Raw genomic sequence first — 25629 nt, forward strand, 5'->3', positions numbered from 1 at the left:
TGATCATAATATCAAGCCCTGCAGTTTGAGAATGAGATGCTGAAGTCAGATGTATTAGTATTACAGTGAAGTAAAGGGAATTACAGATGACTGAGGGAAGAGCTGGCCAAAATTGATTGGAAAAGGACATTGGCAGGGATGACTACAGAGCACCAATGGCTGGATTTCTGGGAGTAATTTGGAAAGCACAAGATATATTCATCCCAAAGAGGAAGAAGTATTCTAAAGGCAAGATGACACAACTGTGGCTGACAAGAGAAGTCAAAGCCAACATAGAAGCCAAAGAGAAAGCATATAATAGAGCAAAAATTAGTGGGAAGTTAGAGGATTGGGAAGCTTTTTAAAAAAAACCAACAGAAGGCAACTAAAAAATCAGTAAAGGTGGAATACAAAAGTAAACTGGCCAGTAATATTAAAGAGTTTCTTCAGATACGTAATGTGTAAAAGAGAGGCAAGTATAGATATCGGACTACTGGAAAATGAGGCTGCAGAGGTAGTGATCGGGAACAAGGAAATGGCAGATGAGCTGAATAAATATTTTGCATCATTGTGCCAGAAGTTCAAGAATGTCAAGGGACAGAAGTGTGCGCAGTTGCCATTACTAGGGAGAAGGTTCTCAGGGAAATTGAAAGGTCTGAAGGTAGATGTCACCTGGACCAGATGGTATACACCCCAGGGTTCTGAAAGAGGTGGGTGAAGATTGGAAGCATTAGTAGGGATCTTTAAAGTATCTATTGATTCTAGCATGGTTCTGGAGGATTGAAAATTGCAAATGTCACTCCACTCGTCAAGAAGGAAGAGAGGCAGAAGAAAGGAAATTATAGGCCAATTAGTCTGTCTCAGTGATTGGAAAAATGTTGGAGTTGATTGTTAAAAATGTGGTTTGGGGGTACTGGGAGATGCATGATAAAATAGACCATTGTCAGCATCGTTTCCTCAAGGGAAAATCTTGCCTACAAATCTGTTGGAATTCTTTGAAGAAATAACAAGCAGGATTGACAAAGGAGAATCGGTTGATGTTGTGTACTTGGTTTTTTAGAAAGCCTTTGACAAGGTACCATGCATGAGGCTTAACAAATTAAAAGCCCATGGTATTACAGGAAAGATACTAGCATGGAGAGAGCATTGGCTGATTGGCAGAAGGCAAGGGTGGGAATAAAGGGAGCCTTTCTGGTTGGCGTGGTGAACAGGGGCCTGTGTTGGGACTGCATCTTTTTACGCTATGTATCAATGATTTGGATGACGGAACTGATGGCCTTGTGGCCATATTTGTGGATGATAGGAAGAGAGGTGGAGGGAAAGATAATTTGGAGGAAGTAGAGAGGCTACAGAAGGATTTAGACAGATTAAGAGAATAGGCAAGGAAGTGGCAGATGGAATACAGTGTTGAGAAATATATGGCCATGTACTTTGGTAGAAGAAATAGAAAGGGTTGACTATTTTCTAAATACAAAAACTGAGGCGCAAAGGGACTTGGGAGTACTTGTGCAGGATACCCTAAAGGATAATTTGCAGGTTGAGTTGGTGAGGAAGGCAAATGCAATGTTAGCAATTATTTCAAGAGGACTAGAATATAAAAGCAAGGATATAATTCTGAGGCCTTATAAAGTACCAGTGAGGCCTCACTTATAGTATTATGTGCAGTTTTTCAGCCCCTTATCTAAGGAAGGTTTACAAAAATGATTCCTGGATTAAGGCTTGTCAAATGAAGAGTGTTTGATGGCTCTTGGTCTGTATTCAATGGAAATCAGCAGAATGAGCGGTGACCTCATTGAAACCTATTGAATCTTGAAAGACAGCAATAGAGTGAATGTGTAAAGGATGTTTCCTATGGTGAGGGAATCTAAGATCACAGGATACAGCCTCAGAATAGATGGATATCCTTTTAGAATGGAGGTGAGGAGGAATTTCTTTGTCCAGAGAGTGCTGAACCTGTGGAATGCTTTCCTACTGGCAGCTGTGGAGGCAAAGTCATTGGGTATACTTAAGGCAGAAGTTGATAGATTCTTAATTAGTCAAGGCATGAAGGAATACAGGAGAAAGCAGGAGATTGTGGCTGAGAGGGAAAATGGATCAGCCATGATGAAATGGCAGAGCAGACTCGATGGGCCAAATGGCATAATTCTGCTCCTATCTCTTATGATCTTATACCACCCATGGTAGTACACATCCCTCAACCCAAATTTCAGAAACTAGAATGTCTTCTGGTATTATCACACAAATGTGCATGAGATCTTTCTATGCTCAAGTTGGTAGCCATGATTCTCTCATTACAACTGAGTATTTTATTGGGCATGAAGCATTTTGGGACATTGAGTTTATGAATGGCAATTTATAATTGAAGTGTTTTTTTCTTTTTACCCTTTAGGTAAGGTAGCTTGATTGACAGGCAACAGCAACTACCTGGTTGTTAGAATGGTGTTTATGCAGACAATTACTAGATTTCTTTCTGTGCTGAATTAATGTGTGAGTACAGCAACTTCAAGAACGCACAGTCAGATTAAGCAAGAGATATGTTTTCGTGGAGCTACTGACAGTATGATAAATTGTTAAACAGCCTGCAGATTCTTCACTGTGGATTGTTGGCTGATTTACGCTTTATAAAGGCATGCTTTGTGTGGGGTGGATGGTGTTGCTTCAAAAATCTTGAAATTTTTCTTTTCACTCCCTTTGAAACCAGTAAGCAAGAGCTCAAAAATATTATTTACTGAAACAAGGAAACAAAAATTACTTAGGATGTCTATACAAAAGTGTGCTATCTTCACTTCTGCAAGGGTTTTCTATTATACATGGAAAATATAAAACTGAACTGAGATCCCATTATTTGCTATTGTCAATATGATAAGCAGAATAATCTTTATTAAATTATTACTGATTCATCCATAATAAGTACTTAATGGGCAACAACATTGTAATGATTTTTTGTATCAAGAATTAAATATGAATTAATTTGTCCATTTATCTGCAGGAAAGAACTAGAAAGACATACAAAAGAAACAAAGAAACTTCAGGAAGAGTTAGAGTTTGCTACCACGTTAACAATGGACAAATGTAGCCTTACGTTTAATGAGGGTAGAAGTTGCAGTCTCAGTGAAATCTCAACTAGCCACAATGACAAGCTCAAAATGAACCGTAAGTGCAGAGTCCTGTGAAGGTGTTGTCCTGATGATTAGACTGTTACTTTACATTGGATGTACTGTCCATGCATCATTTTGGTGTAAGGGCCCTCCCATGAGCAACATGAACTCCAGAACAATAGAGTTGGCATAGTCTTAACAAACCATTATGGTTGACTTCCCCACATCCTAAAAAATATATCATGCCCTTGTTATTTTAGCATTGTGATAAATTTTGAAAATAAGGATTTAAGAAATTATTATTTTGTTAAGGTGTTTTAAAATTGTTGTTACAGGATCTTTTACTGCGGTTTTTCCAAATGTCCGATCTCCTTTTCGGAGCTCAATACTTCAGACTTCTATCTCAAAAACACCTTGTCACAGATTTCCCCAGACTACTAAATATGATGTGGATGTTGTTATATCCAGGAAGAGCAGTCCATCCTCCGGTATGCCAATTGTTGAGAAGTCACTGGAGGACTGTGTAAATGAGGTAAACAGATTTACGCCAGTGATCTGCAATGATCTTATTGAATGTTGAAGAACCAAGAAGCCTTATGTTTGTATGTTCAATTGAAGTGAAATTACAGACAAAAATGGTATATTGGTAGAAACACTATGTCAACTACCCTTGGCACAGTTCTGTATTCCATGGTTGTATATATGGGTGGATGATGCTTTAAGACCAGACCTCTCTGGAGCTGGTTATGGTACTCAGGGATTTAAAGAATATTGCTTCTGCTTTCTGGTAAGAACAGTAGACATGCCCTTGAAAAAATTGTTCCTGCAATCATGATTTTTTAATCCCTTTATGTTATTTCAGATAGTGCAGTTTACAAAGCACCATTATTAGTAGTCATTATTGTGGCATTATCCATTGTGAGAGTATCATCATGGAGTACAGGGTGGTCATGACCTCCACAAACTAGGAGAAAGCAATAAATTGAGGCCTCAGTGCATTCTCCAAGTTTGTCTTCATATTTCCAAACATAAAATTTTCATTAAACAAGCGTAAAATCAAAATATTTTGTAAAGCTTAATGGATAATATGTAGTATTCAAAACAAGATTTTGACACTGATTAAATTCAGGAATAGAATTAAGGACATCTTGAGCATTGAATTTTGTGGCTCAATTGTTTTTAATTTAATACTGCATTTTCTTATATTAAGCTTTAGAAAATGTAAAATAATTTTGACAGACTGCAACATACCTACTTCCTTCCTCTTTGCAGGGAGATCATGAGCAGTCAAAGTGTAATATTCAACAATCTGTGATGGATCTACAATCTAAATTACAAGAACTACAGTCTGAAAGAGATAGCTTGATGAATCTCAGGTAAGTGCTGACCCAAATTACTTACAATGAATCCAATTAAGGAATTTATTTGGATCTCTTCCTATTTTTCCTCCTTGATTGCTTCATGTCCATAGGATTAATGGCAAATTTAATTTAATTTTCCATTTCCATACCATATTTAATTACTTGCTTTCATTCCTTAATTCCTGTCTGTCCATCTTAAAACACATTGCCATCATAGTTTATTCTTCATGGCTCCTTCTGTTCAAGATTAGTTGGTGATGTACTGTTGCCAGTGATATCTACATCCCATGAATTAATAAATAAGAAAACAGCAGATCAAACAATTTCAGTGTGTAAATTCATGTGTAAATCGGCACTATGTAGAGCACTTTGACCATTGAAACAGCTAAGGCACATTAACCCGTAAAAGCAGAAATTCTTCTCATGACAGCAAGAGGACCATTAATGCCTTCATTGTATTCATTCATTTGCTGCCTTTCTGTCTGCCTGCAGTATTGTGTCTTAGGCACGTATGTGTAGCTAGTGTGCCCAAAACTTTTGCACAGCACTGTATTTGTCAATGTGGAGCAGAGAACAAGTTTGTAAATCTGATGGGAGCAAAGTATGTTAGGAATGGTGAGGGTGGAGCGCCACGGGAGGGGTGTGGGACAGATGGCGGGGAGGGGAGTGTGTTGCAGGTGCAGATACATCCAGCCCTGAGCCACCAGGCAAGGTCATTTCATTCCAAACAATTGATTTATTGATCATTACAGAACGTCCTCTCTGGTGCTTCCCACTCCCTCCCCTCTCCCTACCCCTTTTCCCAACCATGTCTCCCATCTCCCTGTCCCCTTCCCACTCTCGTTCCACAATAGAGACCCATATCAGGATCAGGTTTATCATTGCTTATATGTGTAGTGATTTTTTTTTGCTGCAGCAGTACAGTGCAATACCCAAAATTACAACGGTACTATGCAAAAGTCTTAGACACTCTAGCTATATATATGTGTGTAAAAGTTGTGACTGTGATCAAAGTCATTGGGAGGCACTTAAGCTGGTGATATAGAAGTATTTATTCAGCATACAAGCAGGCATCATACTGCAGACATTCTTTGAAGAGGCTGCCTGATCCAATATTACATTACATTTTTATATACTAATGGTCAAAGGTAGGTAGGATAATTTTTTTTTAAATTTTATTTTTATTTGGATAAGGTAGGTAGGATAATTCTACATTTACAATGTGTCCACAATGCTTCCTTTGAATTACATATAATTTTCAAACACTTGGATCTTTATATCAACACTCCAGACACTCGAAATGAATGTTAATCACCATTGTCTCTGAGCTGCATTCATGCATATACAGACATCTCATATCAATGTGATGTTTCTTGGTTTTCAATTGACCTCAGTCTGCAGCTCCAAGAACATCACTGTTCTGAGCTGCATTTTAAACTCAATCTACAATCCATGTTTGGTTCTGAAGACTGGTCGTTGTTGAAATTAATACAGCAAAGGCTTTTGCATGATACTGCAAATGTATGCGGGTTTGTTTTCTGAACCAACATGTCGAGGAACCAACTAGAGAGCAGGCCATTCTAGACTGGGTATTGAGCACTGAGGAAGGGTTAGTTAGCAATCTTGTCGTGCGAGGCCCCTTGGGTAAGAGTGACCATAATATGGTGGAATTCTTCATTAAGATGGAGAGTGATATAGTTAATTCAGTAACAAAGGTTCTGAACTTAAAGAGGGGTGACTTTGAAGGTATGAGAAGTGAATTAGCTAAGATAGACTGGCAAATGACACTTAAAGGGTTGACGGTGGATATGCAATGGCAAGCATTTAAAGATCGGATGGATAAACTACAACAATTGTTCATCCCAGTTTGGCAAAAGAATAAACCAGGGAAGGTAGTGCACCCGTGGCTGATGAGGGAAATTAGGGATAGTATCAGTTCCAAAGAAGAAACAAACAAATTAGCCAGAGAAAGTGGCACACCTGAGGACTGGGAGAAATTCAGAGTCCAGCAGAGGAGGACAAAGGGCTTAATTAGGAAAGGGAAAAAAGATTATGAGAGAAAGCTGGCAGGGAACATAAAAACTGACTGTAAAAGCTTTTATAGATATGTGAAAAGAAAAAGATTGGTTAAGACAAATGTAGGTCCCTTACAGTCAGAAACAGGTGAATTGATCATGGGGAACAAGGACATGGCAGACCAATTGAATAACTACTTTGGTTCTGTCTTCACTAAGGAGGACATAAATAATCTTCCGGAAATAGTAGGGGACCGAGGGTGTAGTGAGATGGAGGAACTGAGGGAAATGCATATTAGTAGGGAAGTGGTGTTAGGTAAATTGAAGGGATTAAAGGCAGCTAAATCCCCTGGGCCAGATGGTCTGCATCCCGGAGTGCTTAAGGAAGTAGCCCAAGAAATAGTGGATGCATTAGTGATAATTTTTCAAAACTCTTTAGATTCTGGATTAGTTCCTGAGGATTGGAGGGTGGCTAATGTAACCCGTGGTGGGGAAAATGCTAGAGTCAGTTATCAAAGATGTGATAACAGCACATTTGGAAAGCGGTGAAATCATCGGACAAAGTCAGCATGGATTTGTGAAAGGAAAATCATGTCTGACGAATCTCATAGAATTTTTTGAGGATGTAACTAGTAGAGTGGATAGGGGAGAACCAGTGGATGTGGTATATTTGGATTTTCAAAAGGCTTTTGACAAGGTCCCACACAGGAGATTGGCGTGCAAACTTAAAGCACTCGGTATTGGGGGTATGGTATTGATGTGGAGAGAGAATCGGTTAGCAGACAGGAAGCAAAGAGTGGGAACAGACAGGACCTTTTCAGAATGGCAGGCAGTGACTAGTGGGGTACCACAAGGCTCGGTGCTGGGACCCCAGTTGTTTACAATATATATTAATGACTTGGATGGGGGAATTAAATGCAGCATCTCCAAGTTTGCGGATGACACAAAGCTGGGCGGCAGTGTTAGCTGTGAGGAGGATGCAGGGTGACTTGGATAGGTTAGGTGAGTGGGCAAATTCATGGCAGATGCAATTTAATGTGGATAAATGTGAGGTTATCCACTTTGGTGGCAAGAACAGGAAAACAGATTATCATCTGAATGGTGGCGGATTAGAAAAAGGGGAGGTGCAACGAGACCTGGGTGTCATTGTACATCAGTCATCGAAAGTGGGCATGCAGGTACAGCAGGCGGTGAAAAAGGCGAATGGTATGCTGGCATTCATAGCAAGAGGATTCGAGTACAGGAGCAGGGAGGTACTACTGCAGTTGTACAAGGCCTTGGTGAGACCACATCTGGAGTACTGTGTGCAGTTTTGGTCCCCTAATCTGAGGAAAGACATTCTTGCCATAGAGGGAGTACAAAGAAGGTTCACCAGATTGATTCCTGGGATGGCAGGACTTTCATATGATGCAAGACTGGATCGACTAGGCTTATACTCGTTGGAATTTAGAAGATCGAAGGGGGATCTGATTGAAACATATAAAATCCTAAAGGGATTGGACAGGCTAGATGCAGGAAGATTGTTCCCGATGTTGGGGGGGTCCAGAACGAGGGGTCACAGTTTGAGCATAAAGGGGAAGCCTTTTAGGACCGAGATTAGGAAAAACTTCTTCACACAGAGAGTGGTGAATCTGTGGAATTCTCTGCCACAGGAAACAGATGAGGCCAGTTCATTGGCTATATTTAAGAGGGAGTTAGATATGTCCCTTGTGGCTAAAGGGATCAGGGGATATGGAGAGAAGGTAGGTACAGGGTTCTGAGTTGGATGATCAGCCATGATCGTACTGAATGGCGGTGCAGGCTCGAAGGGCCGAATGGCCTACTCCTGCACCTATTTTCTATGTTTCTACCATATGTATCTGTCTATCCAACTATTCATTTATTTGTTCATTTATCCACTTACTCATTTAAGATGTGGGTGCCGCTGGCAAGACAGCATTTATTGCCATTCCGCAATTGCTCTTGAGGAAGTGTTCAGGACGGTGCTGATCTTGCAGATAATGATTTTTCCCTTGCCCATGTCATATATTAGTGATGGTGGCTACAGACCGTTGCACAACTGAATAAAGTGGTTGTATTACACTTGTAAATGGCATATACTGCAGCCATATGCATCAGTAATTGAGGAAATTAACATTTCAGGTAGTGCTAATCAAACTGGCTGCCAGCGTTCAGAAGTCTAGTGGGGTCAAGGCTAAGAATGGACAATAAATTGTGACCCTGATACCCTCTGCAAATTTTTCTTTTTGATTTTACATATACTGTATACTTGTACAGAAAGTGGAGGCCTTCCACTTGGGTCCTAACCTGTACCTTGCTATTGGTGCAAAGGCTTCGGGGACGAAAGGACTTGAGTCACTTGGCACAGGCTTTCAGACCTCCTCTCTTAGTCATAGTATTTATGTGAGTGATCCAATTCAATATCTGGGCAATGGTAACAACCTTTTTTATAATAATAATAAAGATATAAAAATAAAGATATTAATTCTTTTTTGGATTTATTTAAAGAAGATAGATTGCTGTCTTTTGAACAATTAATTGATAAATATACTCTTTCATACTCACACTTTCTGCAATATCTTCAAGTTAGACATTTTTTACAAAAATATTTAAGTAATTTTCGTTACATATTGGAGGCTGACCTGTTAGATACTATTATGAGTATCAATCCTTTGATCAAGGGTTCTATTGGAAGAATATATAATTTATTATTACAATTGGATAAGCGTCCTTTATCTAAGATTAAACAGAATTGGGAAAAGGAACTTAATTTGACTTTTATGACGGAGGATTGGATGCGGATTTTGAAGTTGGTTAACTCTTCTTCAATTTGTTCTAGCCATTCATTGATTCAATTTAAAATTGTACGTCGTTATCACTTGACGAAGGAGAGACTTTCTAAAATCTTTTCTAATGATGATAGCCATTGTGATAGATGTAAAACTGAGATAGCTACATTGACACATATGTTTTGGTCTTGTTCTATATTGGAACAGTTCTGGAAGTCGGTTTTTTCAACAATTTCTAAAGTACTTATATTATATTATCATGTTTATTCTATTACAACTTTAAGCAAGTCTACAGGGAGTTTGGCCTCATCACGTAGGACATCAATAGCGTAGCTCCTTGGCAGCTAGCCAGGGGTCCCCAACCTTTTTTTGCACTGCGGACCGGTTTAATATTGACAATATTCTTGCGGACCGGTTGACCCGGGGGGGGGGGGGGGGGGCTGGTGGGTGTTAAATGTGACCGGAATGTAGGTGATAAGTCAACTATAAGTTACTTGTAAGTGGCTAATACACTCAATTTCATTTCTAAAGGGGTTTATCTAACAAATTTAATATTAAGCACACAGCGCATATTTTCCTCGCATGAATATAGTGATAAGTCAATTATAACAGTGGTCCCAAACCTCCGGGCTGCGAAGAATGCAGCGGTATAGCGGTAGCCAGAACTCACCCAGTGCACCTTTAAGAAAAAAGCCAAAATAAACAAGCTAATTGATTAGGTGCCGCCCGGCACGTAAATGTCGGCCCAGATCGAAGACGACGCAATTGGCAATCGCCTCTGATCTGGGCCAACATTTATGTGCCGGACAGCACCTAATTAATTAGCTTGTTTATTTCGGCTTTTTTCTTAAAGCTGTGCTGGCTGCCTTCCGGCCACCGCTGTATTCTTCGCAGCCCGGAAATTGGGGACCACTGATGAGTCACTTATAAGCCAATAGCATCATAACATTTTAAGTAACGTTTGGATATTAAACACACAGCGCATATTTTCCTCGTATGAGCATATAAAATCATTGCAACGCACCAATATCGCTGAATCAGTGGGAGCCCTGGGCTTGTTTTCCTGCAACAACACGGTCCTATCGAGGGCTGATGGGAGACAGCGATACTCGAAGGGGGTTCCTTATGTCCAGTCTATTCTGCAATTTAGTTTTTGTTGCATTCATCGCAGAAAACACCGCTTCGTAGAAATATGTTGGAAATGGAAGCAATGTTTTCAGTGCTTTTGTGGCTATCACAGGATATTCAGCCTTGACTTTGATCCAGAATGCCGGCAGAGATGTTATGTCAAACATACTTTTCAGCCCACTGTCATTTGCAAGCTCGAAGAGTTGATCTCTTTCCTGCGCTGACATGGATGATTCACTGGAGACATTCACAAATGGGTCACGGACCCATTCCATTCCACGCCTTGGGTCACTGATGACCTCGCGTGCGTTAAAATTCAACAGTGCGTGACAGGGAATGAGGAAAGGTGCAGCTGACTCATATCGTTTCATATCGCCAAATCATATTGTTTCTTCGCGGCCTGGTGGTTGGGGACCACTCTTAGCACAGAGAGACCAATCAGGATGCTCGCTCTCTCTCTCCCTCTCAAAAAAATCTATTTCTGGGATATTGTATATAATTTCTGGGTGTCAGGGGGCCACTATCGATATGTGGGAGACTCCCGGAACTTCCAGGAGAGGTGGGATGTCTGGACTGCCTGAAGTTTGAACAAGAAACAAGCCAGATAGTATGGACCATAATGCATCCAGCTTTCTAAATAATTTCAAAAGGAGAGCATCCTAATCATCTCCCTTTCTTCTCATAGATAACAAATCTACCTGTTTTGGGACCAAAATGAATGTTACCACTATAACCAGAGCTTGATTGACAAAGCAAAACCCTGTTGTCAACTATCAAGCCATTATGTGTGCTGAGTAATAGGGTCATATGTAACCCATTGCCTAGAAAATGGATTGATTAGCATCGCTATTTTTGTAAAACATTTCAGCACTGATTTGTGTTTTAGTGCAATAAGATACAGTATCAATTCTATGCAGAATAACATGTTAGCAATGATTTCTGGATGACACTACACCAATTGCCAAATTTGATCGGGCACTTCACAGTCTTAATCTTTGCCTAATTTTTTTTATATAATCAGATCTACACTTAATGATGTAATCAGGCAGAATACATTTCATTCTCCTGAGACATAAATGGAGGCTCGGCCCTAGAAAGTTGCTTTAAAGTTGCTACAATCGTTCCATTTCCCCAAAAAGACAAGATCACTGGACTTAATGATTATAGTCCAGTCACTCTGACTTTGGTAGTCATGAAAACCTTTGAATGTCTGATGTTCGCCTGTCTTAAGTCCTTCAGTAGGCCAGGCAGCATCTATGGAAATGAATAAGCAGTCGACATTTTGGACCTTTTTGGACCTTCTCGGACCTGCTGAGTTCCTTCTGCATTTTGTGCATGTTGCTTTGTCCTATGTTTTATGCTTAGCACCGAACCATAATCAATTCTGGTATGTTTCACATATTGGCAGTTAAGTAATGCTGAATCTGATTCTGATCCTGAAAATTATTCTCATAGAACAGATACAGCTCAAAGATACTCTGCTGACACTAGAAGACTTGCAAAGCACACTGAAGTCTGCTAACATACATTTCAATATGATCAGTCTCTGCTCAGAACAATAAGTTCTTTTTGTAGTTAATGATAAAATTATGTAATGTTTGGTACCACTACCATGCTATGGGTAGCCCAAGTGTGGGGCTAGTTGTGTCACCTGACTCTAGGAGGGTAGCCAGTGGTGTGGGAGGAGGCACTGCCATGCACAATAGAGAAGATCCTCACCTTGGCAGCCAGACATCTGGTTGCCTTGATGATTGTGCAATTAAGGTCTGGTAATCTCGTTTGTGTGCTACACGGTGAAGTGCCTGAAGCTGCATTTAAAAATATGGTGATGCTACTGCTTCCAGGGCATACAGGTTGCAGCTTAGTGCACCTTTTAAGGTGGTAACTATTGCAGTGCTGTTGCTTACTTTGTTTGTAACCATCTCGGACACCTTTCTCCCCTTTCTCGATCTCTTTGTCTCCACCTCCAGAGACAGATTGTCTATTCATATCTTTTATAATCCTACTGACTCTCACAGCTATCTTGACCCTGCTTCTTCCCACCCTGTCACTTGTAAAAATGCTATTCACTTTTCTCAGTTTCTCTGTGTCCACTGCATCTGTTCTTAGAATGAGTCTTCCCATTCCGGAACATCTGAGATATCCTCCTTCATCAAAGAATGGGGTTTCCCTTCCTCCACTGTCGATGCTGCTCTCACCTGCATCTCCTCTATTTTCTGGACATCTGCCTCACCCATCTTCTCGCTGCCATAACAGGTGTAGGGTTGCCTTTGTCCTTAACTACCACCCCACGAGCCTCTGCATCCAGCACATCATTCTCTGTAAATCCACCATCTCCAATAGGATCCTACCATTAAACACTTCTTTTCCTTGCTCTCTACATGATTCCTTTGTCATTCAACCCGTTCCACTGATCTCCCTCCTAGCACTTATCCCTGCAAGCAGGAGAAGTGCTACACATGTCCCTACATTTCCTCCTTTGCTATCATTTAGTGCCCCAAACAGGTCTTCCATGTGAGGTGACACTTCACCTTCGAGTCTGTCAGGATTGTCTATTGTATCTAATGCTCCCATTGCGGCCTCCTCTTCATCTCATATTCCTTCTGGGTAGCCTCCAACATGATGGCAAGAACATCAATTTCTCTAACATTTGGACATTTCTACCCCTCCCCTTCTCTCTTTTTCCGTTCCCCATTCTGACTTCCCTCTTATCCATTGTCTTCTCCTCACCTGCCCATCACCTCCCCCTGATTCCCCTCTTTCTTACCTTTCTCTCATAGTCCATTGTCCTCTTCTATCAAATTCCTCCTTCTTCAGCCCTTTACCTCTTCAACCTATCGCCTCCCAGCTTCTCACTTCATCCCCCTTCCTCTGACCACCCACCTTCCCCCTCACCTGGTTTCACCTATCACCTGCCAACTTCTCACTTCATCCCCTTTCCTCCGACCACCCACCTTCCCCCTCACCTGGTTTCACCTATCACCTGCCAGCTTCTCACTTCATCCCCTTTCCTCCGACCACCCACCTTCCCCCTCACCTGGTTTCACCTATCACCTGCCAGCTTGTACTCCTTTTCCTCTCCTAGCTTTCTTTTTCTGGCTTCTTCCCCCTTCCTTTCCAGTCCTGATGAATGGTGTCAGCCTGAAACATCAGCTGTTTATTCCTCTGCATAGCTGCCACCTGACCAGCCAAGTTTCTCCAGAATTTTGTGTGTGTTGTTGGTAATCCATTCTTGTGATCTTTCTGGATGTCTGATTTTACACAAGTGCACCAGGCAATGAAGTTTTAGTGCAACACTTTCAGTACGCTGGATGAACTCAGCAGGTCGGGCAGCATCAGTTAGAAACGATGAGTCGACGTTTTGGGCCGGAACCCTTCGTCAGGACTGAAGAATAAAAGATGGGGAAGGATTTGAAGAATGCTTGTAGCTTCAGTTGAAAGACCAGTAATTTGAAAGACAAAGGGGTTGGCGAGGGGAAGCATTGACGTCATAGCCGTTGAAAACAATGGGTAGTAGAAGAAGGAGGCGGAACCATGAGGGAGCTGGGGGAGGGGGTAGAGTGAAATAGGGATAGAGGAAGGGAGGGGGAGGAAATTACCGGAAGTTGGAGAATTCTATGTTCATACCAAGGGGCTGGAGACTTCCTAGACGGTATATGAAGTGTTGCTCCTCCAACCTGAGTTTAGCCTCATCATGGCAGTAGAGGAGTCCATGTATGGACATATCTGAATGGGAGTGGGAAGCAGAGTTGAAGTGGGTGGCTACTGGGAGATCCTGTCTGTGGTGGCAGACAGAGTGGAGGTGCTCAACGAAGTGGTCCCCCAACCTGCGTCGGGTTTCACCGATGTAGAGGAGGCCGCACCAGGAGCACCGGATACAATAGATGACCCCAACAGACTCACAAGTGAAGTGTTGTCTCACCTGGAAGGACTGTTTTGGGCCCTGAATGGTGGCAAGAGATGAGGTGTAGGGACAGGTGTAGCACTTAGGCTTACAGGGATAAGTGCTGGGTGGGAGATCAGTGGGGATGAACGTGTGGATAAGGGAGTCGCGGAGGGACCGATCCCTGCGGAAAGCGGAGAGGGGTGGAGAGGGAAAGATGTGCTTAGTGGTGGGGTCCTGTTGAAGGTGGCGGAAGTTGCGGAGGATAATGTGCTGGATCCGGAGGCTGGTGGGATGGTAGGTAAGGACAAGGGGAACTCTGTCCCTGTTGTGTTTGCGGGAGGATGGGGTGAGGGCTGAAGTGCAGGAAATGGAGGAAAAGTGGGTGAGAGCATCCTTGATGCCGGTAGAAGGGAAACCACGATCCTTAAAGAAAGAGGACATTTGAGATGTCCTGGAACGGAAAGCCTCATCCTCGGAGCAGATGCGGTGGAGACGGAGGAACTGGGAATAAGGAATGGCATTTTTGTATGTGGCGGGGTGGGAAGAGGTATAGTCGAGGTAGTTATGAGAGTCAGTGGGCTTGTAGAAGATGTCAGTGGACAGTCTGTCTCCAGAGATGGAGACCGAGACATTGAGAAAGGGGAGAGAAGTGTCCGAGATAGAGGAAGTGAATTTGAGGGCTGGGTGGAAGTTTGAAGTAAAGTTAGTGAAATTGACGAGCTCAGCATGGGTGCAGGAAGCAGCACCAATGTAGTCGTCAATGTACCGAAGGAAAAGTTGGGGAGCTACCATCTACTACCCATTGTTTTCAAGGGCTATGATGTCGCCTCCTCCTTCTACTACCCATTGCTTTCAAGGTCTATGACGTCGCCTCCTTCTTCTACTACCCATTGTTTTCAAGGGCTATGACGTCAATGCTTCCCCTCCCCTACCCCTTTGTCTTTCAAGTTACTGGTCTTTCAACTGAAGCAACAAGCATTCTTCAAATCCTTCCCCATCTTGCATTCTTCAGTCCTGACGAAGGGTTCCAGCCCGAAATGTCAACTCATCGTTTCTAACTGATGCTGCCCAACCTGCTAAGTTCATCCAGCGTATTGGAAGTGTTGCTTTGATCACAGTATCTGCAGATTATTTTGTGTTTACGAAGTTTTAGAGCACCAGGTGAAAAATCTGTAATCCGTTTTCTCGACACATACTATATTCTAGATCTGTAATCAGGTAAAAACTAATTGCTCAAATGAAGATACAATAATTTGAAGATACACTTTGTTACCAAACAATGATTGGTTTGCTGTGATTTTTGACAGAATCTTAATTTGTGAAATATGCCCCCAAAAATACAATAATTACTGTAAAATCTTTTTAGTGCAAAAGTTCAAGGCAAGTGTATTATCAAAGCCGGCATTCATAGTAGAACAAAGAAATAGAATAGAATCAATAAAAAAACTACACACAAGCTAAGGCTGACAATCAATTAATGTGCAAAAGAAGACAAACTGTGCAAATGCAATAAATAAATAAACAAACAAATAAAGAAAGAAAGAAAACAACAACAACAAACTGAGAACATGAGTTGTAGAGTCCATGAAGTGAGTCCAGAGGTTGTGGAATCGGTTCAGAGTTGAGGTGATTATAATTATCCACACTTGTTCAGGAGCCTGGTTAAAAGGTAATAACTACTGCTCCTCAACCGTGTGGTGTGGGACCGAAGGCTCCAGTACCTCCTACCTCCTTGCAGATGGCAACAGCGAGAAAAGAGCACAGCATGGATGGGAGGGGTCCTTTGAAATGGATGTAGTGCTCTTTGCAGATTTGCTCTTGGTAGGGAGGGCTTTTCCTGTGATGGACTGGTCATGTCCACTATTTTTGTGACTTTTCTGTCCTTGGGCATTGGTGTTTCCATACCAGGCCATGATGCAACCAGTAAGGATACTCTCCACTGTGCATCTATGGAAATTTGTCACAATTTTAGAATTTATGTGAATTTCTAAGAAAGTAGAGGTGCTGCTGTGCCTTCTTTGTAATGGCACTTGTATGCTAGTTGCAGGTCAGATCCACTGAAATAATAACACCAAAGAGTTAAGTTCTGACCTTCTGTACCTCTGATGAGGATTAGCTCGTTGACCTCTGGTTTCTTCCTCTTATAGTCAATAATCAGCTCTGGTTTTGCTGAAGTTGAGTGAGAGGTTGTTGTTGTAGCACCATTCATCCAGTTTTTCACCCTCCCCCATATATTCCAATTCATTACCACCTTTGATATGGGCAACAACAGTGGTGTTGTCCACAGACAAACTTAGCATTGGAGCTGTATTTACCCTCACATTCATAGGGTTAAAGCAAGTAGAGCAGTGGGCTAAAGCACCTGTGCTGCTGGAGATTGTGGAGAAAATGTTGTTGACAATCCGAACTGGCTGAGGCCTGCAAATGAGGAAATGGAGGATCCATTTACACAAGGAGCTATCAAGACCAAGGTCTTGGTGCTTGTTGATTGGTTTTGATTGAATAATCATGTTGAGTCCTGAACTGTAATCAATGAAAAACTTCCTGATGTATGCATCTTCCCTATCCAGATGTTTCAGAGATGAGTGAAGAGCTATTGAAATGGTATCTACTGTTGATCTGTTGTGTTGGTAGACAAATTGCAGTGGTTTCAAGTCACTGCTCAAGCAGGAGTTAATACGCTCAAAGCACTTCATCACAGTGGATGTAAATACGACTGGACAATAGTCATTGAGGCAGGTCATCTTGTTCTTCTTGGGCACTGATATGATTGAAGCCTACCTGAAGCAGGTGGGTACCTCAGACTGCGGAAGGGAGAGGTTAAATATGTCAGTAAGCGCTACAGTCATTTGATGAGCACAGGTCTTCAGTACTCAGTCAGGTACACAGTCTGGGCCAGATGCTTTCTGTGGGTCTAATGCTAGCCACGTGTCTGATTTCATTTTGTGATCGAGGCTGATTTGGAGGAAGACAGGGCCGGCTGAATAAGGTTAATGTGCGGATCCTTCACCTTAAACCTTTAGCTTTGGTAAAAGGACTTCCGATTGTTTTTTCTCCATTTTTTCTGAAAGCACTTTACTCAGTAACTGGCTCATTGGCTAATCTGCTATTCGTTCTGCAGGCTGACTAATCATGAAGGATGACTTAGAAAAGTATATTTTGTCTTCCCCTGAAATTTGTACACATGTGCCTTACACACTACAAGACTTTGGGTGTGTAAAATCCAGTGGCCACTTTCTTGTACAGAGGAAGCTGTTTGTGGTGTTATTCCCACACTAAACGTCACTACCAAACGTCATTAGGGCATTGTCCTTAATCCTCAACCATTTTTATCTGCTTCATCCATAACCATTTTTCCTTCCATCATAAGGTCAGAAGTTGTGATCGCTGTTAAACTTCCTTGTGTCTGGCATTTTTGTGGCATGAACATTATTCTCCAGTTTAATACCAAACCAAAATTTTGTCCAAATTTTAAAAGGGTGCTTTATTTGTTTATAAAAAGAAAATGGAATGGAAACATGGAATTAAAATTAATTACATACTGTTAAATTCCACATTTCCATTCCATTTTCTATTTATGAATGAATAAAGTAGCTTTATAAGACTAACACCGAATTTTGATTTGGTATTAAACTGGAGAATAGTGTTCATACCACAAAACTGCCAGACACAAGGAAGTTTAAGCATTTAATAATCAGTGGCATTAACGTCACCCAGTTCCCTCACCATCAATTTGGCGTTCATCATTAACCAGAAACTCAGCTAGACCAGCCACATAAGAAAAGTGGCTATAAGATCAGATCAAAGATAGTGTATATCATCCAAAGCCTTTATATTACTGCAAAGACACATTTCAAGAGTGTAATAGAATACTCTCCATTTGCTTGGATGAGTGCAGCTCCATAATATGCAGGACCAAAGCAGCAGTTTTAATTTGTGCCCCCATCCATGACAATTATCATTCATTCCTTCTACCACAATACATCCTGAGTGTTGGATGTAGCCCAATTTTCTCAATTTGGCTACTCTGATAGCACCTCTTAAAATAATTACCTCAACCAGCAAGAGAGACAAGGGCTTCTTGTGTGTGGGAACACCACTACTTGCAGGTCTCCCTCTAAGGTGCACACCATCCTGTCTTTGAAATATGTATATTGCTGTTTCTTCACCATCATTGGTTCTAAAGCTTGCAGCTTCCTCCCCTACAAATTGTGGGAGTATCTTCATCAGACTGACTTGTGATAGTTCAAGGGGATACCCCCTCGCCATCTTCTCAAAGGTAATTAAGGATGGTAAATAATTACAGCTCTGCTAACAGGCTCAGGTAGTCTTAGAATGTATGGAACCATGCAATGGTCATTGTTCAGATCAGTGAATGTTTGTTGTTTTTCAGGTTAAAAGAAAGCCAGAACCAAGGAGTATTGATATCCAAGCTGCACAGCACAGTGCAAGAGTTAGAAACTGTTAACCGCATGCAAGATGAGACTGTTCAGGGTACTAATACTCAGATCGAGCAACTCGGGAAAAAGGTACTTGTTTATGATATTTTTAATTGAAATCCATCAATCTTTGATACATTATGAGAACTGTACGGGCGGAAAAATATATGAACATGAAACTATATCCAACCTTCACACCCAGAACTTGGGTACATCAGTGACTAAAGTGCTGAAGGACACAGATGCTGATATTTCCTATCTCAAAGGAAGATTCGGTTCAGTGAGTCATTGCCTAGTGTTATTGATTCATAGTATTTTCTGATAGAACTGCTGTACTTACCTGTTTCCAATCCATTACCAGTCCGAGTTAGAACACATTGAAAGCGTAGTCCTGACTTTCACCACAAAAATGCGTTAATGTTTCTACCCTTATTAACCCATTTGTAGCTAGAACATTTCCAGCTGTGGCTTATTGTCCGGGCCCTGCACAGTAATCCTAATCTCCTCCAAGAATGTACTTCTATCCAATTCATCTGTGTAAGATGAGTTGAATATGGATACATCCTAACGGTTTAAGATGGTGCTGATGAAGCACAGTGTCAACTTGCTGGTAGCAAATAAAACTATGAACTACTTTATTAATCATATTTTTTTTGGCAATCTGTAGCCTGTAACTTTACTTTCAGAGTTGACCTGAACTGAAGTCTCGAAGGTACGGGAGGGCTGCGGTGTTGCACTTACGGGCCAAATCGAGGTGGTGGGACCAGGGCCTGAGAGCAGGGAATGAGCCAATTTTTGGCCGTTTCTGGAGCAGACTTGGAGGTGATTTGATGTGGCAGAACCTAGGCGAGGAGAGCTTAGGCAAGGCAGAGCTGAGGCAGTGGGTCCTGGGCCGGAGAGCGAGGAAAAACCAGAGGTTTGGTTGTTTTAGGCGCCAGGCCAAATTGGAAAGGTCGGGAATGAGTCGAATTGAGGAAGCGGGGCCCGAGTCCGAGAACAAGGAACGATCCGAGGTTTGGATGATCTAAGCACCACGCTAGGTTGAAAAAGGTCAGGGTGTCGGGGTGGGAGGTGAGGGATGTGCTGGTTCACCTCATTGTTCCATGGGGTTTACTCGTCTCTGTGCTGAACTAAGGCTGTGGCCTATAGCAAACGGCCTCCTGAATCAGCTGCAGTGATAACAGGCTTCGCGGCTGTGGACTCACTTCAGTTCTGAATGGTATTTGCTTGCTTTTATTGCTTGCACATTGGATATTTGATAGCCTTTTATTTTTAGTGGTTTCTCTTGGGTTACTTTGTTCTGTGGCTGCTTGTTAGGTGACACATCTCAAAGTGGTATATAGTATAGATACTTTGATAATAAATGCACTTTGAACTTTGTTCATAATTGCTGCCCCATAGAAATGAAACACATAGACATCAGGTTCCATTACGCTACTGATAACACTAACGTGTCATGGTCTTCCACTCCGAGGAACCACTCCCCCTACTTTGGGGCAGCCTCTCACTAACACCAATAAACCACTGAAGGATGAATAATCAGACTGTTGTGATACCTAGTGCTGTGGTGGAACCGAAAACTGCATCCACCAATCCCTTCAGTGGGGACATTAGTGTAATAGTAGTCTCCTACACTTCCATGTTTGAAAGAATGTTTGGGGCTCTGTAAGTTTGGTGCCAAACTCTTTTACACACAGGTATATGAATGCACGTGTTCAAAGCTTTGGGTGTCCATATGCAGTATATAGACCTAGCAGGCATATAAGGCAAAATCTGTGTCGGTGTTTATTGCGTGAGGGTTCACGTACAAAAAGTATGAAAGTGCATCAATAGATGTATGTTCACAGCTTACACCCTGAGTTAATCAGTGACAACCAGGAAAGACTGGGTGACAACCGCGAAAAGCGTGGTGACCACTGGAGAGTCAGTGACAGCCCGGAGAGATGGCAACCAGGGCAGAACGGACTGGCAACCCAATCTATGTCCTCTGAGAGGAGGACCCCCACAAAAGCTACAAAAAACCTAAGGAAAAGATACCCCCAGGGGTACCCGAGAGTGGGGGAGGATGGACACAACGACATCAGACCCAGGCAATGAACAAACGACGATGAGGAAGCAGTGTGCATGTGGCAAAATCTGCAAGAACGATTGTGGCTTAAAGATCCACCAAGCCAGGATGAAGTGTTTGACGGGAACAGGAGCAGCACAACGCGCAGGTGTCCAACCTGGTGAGACGAAGGAGGGGCCAGGCCCGGAGTCACCCCATAGTGCCCAGAACCTCCAAGTGTTGCAAACTAATCCCTCTAACATGAAGTCTAACAGGAGGCAGATCAAATGGCCTGCAGCTAACATGACTTCACTGTGGAAGCAGTTTGATGAAGATGTTAACCAAATTCTGGAGGCAACGGCGAAGGGAGGGGTTGATAGGAAGCTGCAAGCCATGACAACAATTATTGTCAGTGTTGCAGCTGAACAGTTCGGAGAAGAGGAGAAGGAAGGCTCCAAAACATCTTATTCGTAGCCCGTTCCTTAGTTAGAGCCTTCAGCATTTTGGGCATCGAGGGAGAGAGGAAGAGGAGAGCCATCTGCAGTACCACCGATGCGGCAGAGAGGGCCTCAAGATGGCTGTGAGAGGGGAGCCATGGAGTCATAAGTAGCTAGCCATCTGGACACAAGCTGGGGTCTGATCAGCCCCGGCTGGGTCACCTGGAGGAGGTTGTATGATGTTGAAAGACCCGAAACACCCGATGATTCCAGGAACATCACTGAAGATGTGTCCAGAAGCATCAATAGATGTATGTACACAGCGTGGCTTTAGTAAGAATATGTTGTTTTTTGCTGAACCTGACTTGTTGAAGTGCACATCTTGTATTCTCAGCTGCAGATGATTGACTTCACCCTGTGGGGTGGAGCAGTGAAGTCTGTTCTGTCCTGTTAGAAGCCAATTTATGCCCAATGTAGCACATATTGACACTGCCTAACTTGCACAGGGAGGGAGTATTGCCTGGATCAATGCTCGGGAAATTCCAATTTACAAGTTGCATTAATGATTTAAGTAAAGGAACTAGTTGCAAATTTGTGACGATTACGAGGTAAATTGGAAAGTTGCCTGTGAGGTGGGGTAGAGAAAGGTTGAAAAGGAATATTCCCAGATTAAGGTAATTGGCAGGAAGGTGGAAGATGGAGCATGATATGGTGAATTGTGAGGTTTTTTATTTTGGGGGAATGAATAGTAGAAACAGATATTCTCAAATGGAGACAAACCAGTAAACACATTCAGAGTTTGCTATGGTCTTATGACATCGACTTGAACATTGATCAGGAGGAATTTCTTCGTTCTGAGATACTTTGGTACTCTAATAGTCATCTCTGTAATTCCCTACCTCAGAGATGCATGAGCTCAGTTACTCAGGATTTTCAAAGATAATCATCATTTTAATTTTAACAAGGGTTTGAGAGCTATGGGAGTTGGGCAGGAAAGTGAAATTGAAGATCAGTTGATACTTAAACTTAATGCTCTTACCTTATGCCTAATTCTCTCCACAATCTAGGACGGTGGTGAGACAGGGATGTACTTGCAAACCAACTTAAACTTCAAAGTAAAAAAGTAAATGAAGAGTGAAGGGGATATGAGGCTAACATCATTTTCTGTTATTTTGGGCTTATCCAGAGAATTTGTCTGCTACAAAGGTAGCAGGTGTTGTGGTTTGTATTTGGATGATGTCTTGGAGATGTGCCATCCCTTTTGGCTATTTGCAGCTGCTTCTAACTGTGTGTAACCTTCAGGTTCTAAGTCTAGGGAAGACAATCTCTGGCCCTGCTGAACGGGTGAGATTGAGGTGCAAAGTCTACTGTTTATGTAGATGCTGCATGACTTGTTACACTGTTACAAATCAGTACTGTAATAACAGACAGTACACCGCATACAATTAAACGATTTAGCTTTATTATTCTTTATTTGACCACAGGGTTAGTGAAGAAAAAGCAAAAAAGAAAAGGGCCCATTTTAATGAACCAGTCTAATGTGCACAAGTTGGAGCTCATGGTTTCCCCTTCGCCGATCCTTCTTCATTGAGTCATGGCCCACTTCGGCGTCTTCTCGCTTCATCTCCCACTGAACAAAAGACCCAGATCACCCTGGTGTCAGGCACGCGGCACGAAAACACCCTCCAGTCATGGGACGGCTCACATTCCAAAGCACCCGTTATCTCTAACCACAACCCAAACACTACTTCTGCAGAAAGACCATTACATTTGCAGTGAATCCTTTCCCAGGGTGTTAGATGTGTATTTTTTTTGTTTTCTGAAGGAACAATAAGAATATATCAGTGAGTGGTTTGCAATCCATTTGGATGCCCTGCCTGCCACAATTGCATGACTTGGCAGTAACACAAGCTGAGTGGTGTGACATGAGGCCTGCAACTGGAGTAATCGTGTGGTTGCGAGTATTATCAGGAGAGTGATGGGGATGTGGTACATTGAGCAGTTGCTGGGGTGTGGCACTTGGAGATGCCTTTATTGATCTAGTTCACAAATCAGGCTGTGGAATTTCTAGAACAACGCCCAAGGGATCCAATTTCATGCAGTTGGTTCCTTAGGGTTTGCCTTCTAGCTGTGTCTGCCACAGTCATTGAAGACATTGTCTGGATGTCATCCTGCCCTCTTCCTATGCACAGAATGGATCTTTCTTTCTCTCCACTGCTGTTGCCAGGCTTCCAGCTGTAAAATTTTGGAGCCAGTCTGACGTGAATTGTGGCATGCTTCATACAGTTCATCACCTTTCTTAGTAGCTTCTTTAAAACAAAATCAGAAAAAAAGCTGGAAAAATAAAGAACACGTATGGCAGTATCATCATAGAGAGAACTAGGCTGAATGTTTCCAGTCCTTTCTTGACAACCAGATGGGAGGGTTTTTGGATTCAACACCAAACTCTTGGGCTTAACTGAAATTTCAGATTATAATCAATGCCCCTGTTTTAGACAGCAGCTGCAGGTAGTAATTCTGCTCTTCTTGATGTTAGATTAGATTAGATTAGATTATGAGGACACACAGTCCTCTTTTATTGTCATTTAGTAATGCATGCATTAAGAAATGATACAATGTTCCTCCAGAATGATATCACAGAAATACAAGACAGACCAAGACTGAAAAACTGACAAAAAACACATAATTATAACATATAGTTACAACAGTGCAAAGCAATACCGTAATTTGATAAAGAACAGACCATGGGCACGGTAAAAAAAAAAGTCTCAAAGTCTCTCGAAAGTCCCATCATCTCACGCAGACGGTAGAAAGAAGAAAAAAAAACTCTCCCTGCCATGAACCTCCAGCGCCGCAAACTTGCCAATGCAGCACCCTGGAAGCACCCGACCACAGCAGACTCTTGAGTCCGTCTGAAAACTTCGAGCCTCCGACCAGCCCTCCGACACCGAGCACCATCTCTGCCGAGCGCTTCGACCCCAGCCCCGGCAACAGACAATAGGCAAGGCCGAGGATTTGGGGCCTTCCCCTCTGGAGATTCTTGATCACACAGTAGCAGCAGCAGCGAAGCTGGCATTTCAGAAGTTTCTCCAGATGTTCCTCCGTGCTTCTCACGTCTGTCTCCATCAAATCAGAATTGTGCACGGTACCTACTTACAAATACGATATCATTTCGGAGCGGCCGCATGCGCAGTGTCGCGCCGCCATCTCCTCCTCCCCTCCTTTTCGGTGGACCCAGTATTTGTTTTTTTTTTACCACCCCTCATTCTTTTCTGTCTTCTCTGTCTTTATTTAAATTTATGCCTTCATTCGTTCAGACACCTCAGGTGCTGTTCTTCCCTCCACTTCTCCTTAGGGATGTACAGAAGAGTGGGGCCTGGAAGGATGATTGGTAACGTGTGGTGGGGGAGGACAACAGGGGACATGGTGATGGGCTGAGATCAAGTGTGGATTGAGATTACCTAAATATAAATATACATAATGTGAGGATATGACTAAGTCATACCTTCATAATGCTACGGACATGCCTGTATAACGGTCCAAGCTTTTGTATGTCTCCCCACTTTCTTTTTTCCTCACTATAAAAGTTAGGTGTTTTTTTTTCTAAGTTTGTACAGTTCTAATTAAAATCTAACAAGCTGTAACTGCCTGACCCACTGGATATTTCTTGTATTTATTTCTTTTAAATTCAGATTTCCAACATCTGTGGCAGTTTTCTTTTCTAATATCTCCTAGTGACTTCATTGGAAACTTTATTTGATAATATTTCTGTGACAGGCCTGGGCCCAATTTACCATGTTAAAGCACGATGTAAATGCATAATTGTTGTTCCCGAGTTATAATTGGGTGAAAAATCTGCCTCACAGCTCAAGTGACTCGAGTTCAATTCTGGAGCTTTCGTGCTGTCTGTGTGGAGTTTGCCCATCCTTCCTGTGACAGTGTGGGCTGTCTCCAGCTTTTCTCATTTATGCCCACCTTTCAAATGTGTGGCTTGGTAATCCAATTGCTTGCTGTGCATTCTCCCCTGCAGTTCGTGAGTGGTGGAATCTAGAGGGGAGTTGATGGGAAAATGGGGAGAATGAAATGGGATTGCATAGGATTATTACAAAAGGGAGTACTAGATCAGTGATTAGTTTCAGTGGGTTGAAGGGCCTGGTTTTTCATCCTTTGTCTCACTATGGCTCTGTGACAAGGAATAGGCCTATCATTTGATTAAATGCTACCAGCTTTTGATAAGGGATTAATGACCTGAAGTATTAACTCTGGTTTCTCACACCAGTGTTGCTGTTATCCTGTTCCAGTATTTCCCATTATATTTCACCTGATCTAACATTGACTTTTTACCTCTGAGTCCCGAGTTTAAATATAACCCCAAGTGATGGGAAAGATTTTTAAAGATTAGCTTTATTTGTCTCATGTACATCGAAACGTACAGTGAAGTGTGTTGTTT

The 25629-nt window shown here is 42.2% G+C and overlaps 1 protein-coding gene across 1 annotated transcript in view; it reads left to right on the forward strand.

Annotated features, from left to right (window-relative positions):
- LOC134344153 (coiled-coil domain-containing protein 158-like) overlaps positions 1-25629 on the forward strand; it is a 163438-nt gene that overhangs the window by 29103 nt on the left and 108706 nt on the right. The window contains exons 4-7 of the mRNA XM_063043481.1: positions 2969-3132; positions 3413-3609; positions 4350-4453; positions 18650-18785. Coding sequence (XP_062899551.1) covers positions 2969-3132; positions 3413-3609; positions 4350-4453; positions 18650-18785 — 601 coding nt within the window. The remainder of the gene's footprint in view (positions 1-2968; positions 3133-3412; positions 3610-4349; positions 4454-18649; positions 18786-25629) is intronic.

The sequence above is a fragment of the Mobula hypostoma genome, chromosome 3, assembly GCF_963921235.1.
Source record: "Mobula hypostoma chromosome 3, sMobHyp1.1, whole genome shotgun sequence".
In the NCBI taxonomy this organism is placed as follows: Eukaryota; Metazoa; Chordata; class Chondrichthyes; order Myliobatiformes; family Myliobatidae; genus Mobula; species Mobula hypostoma.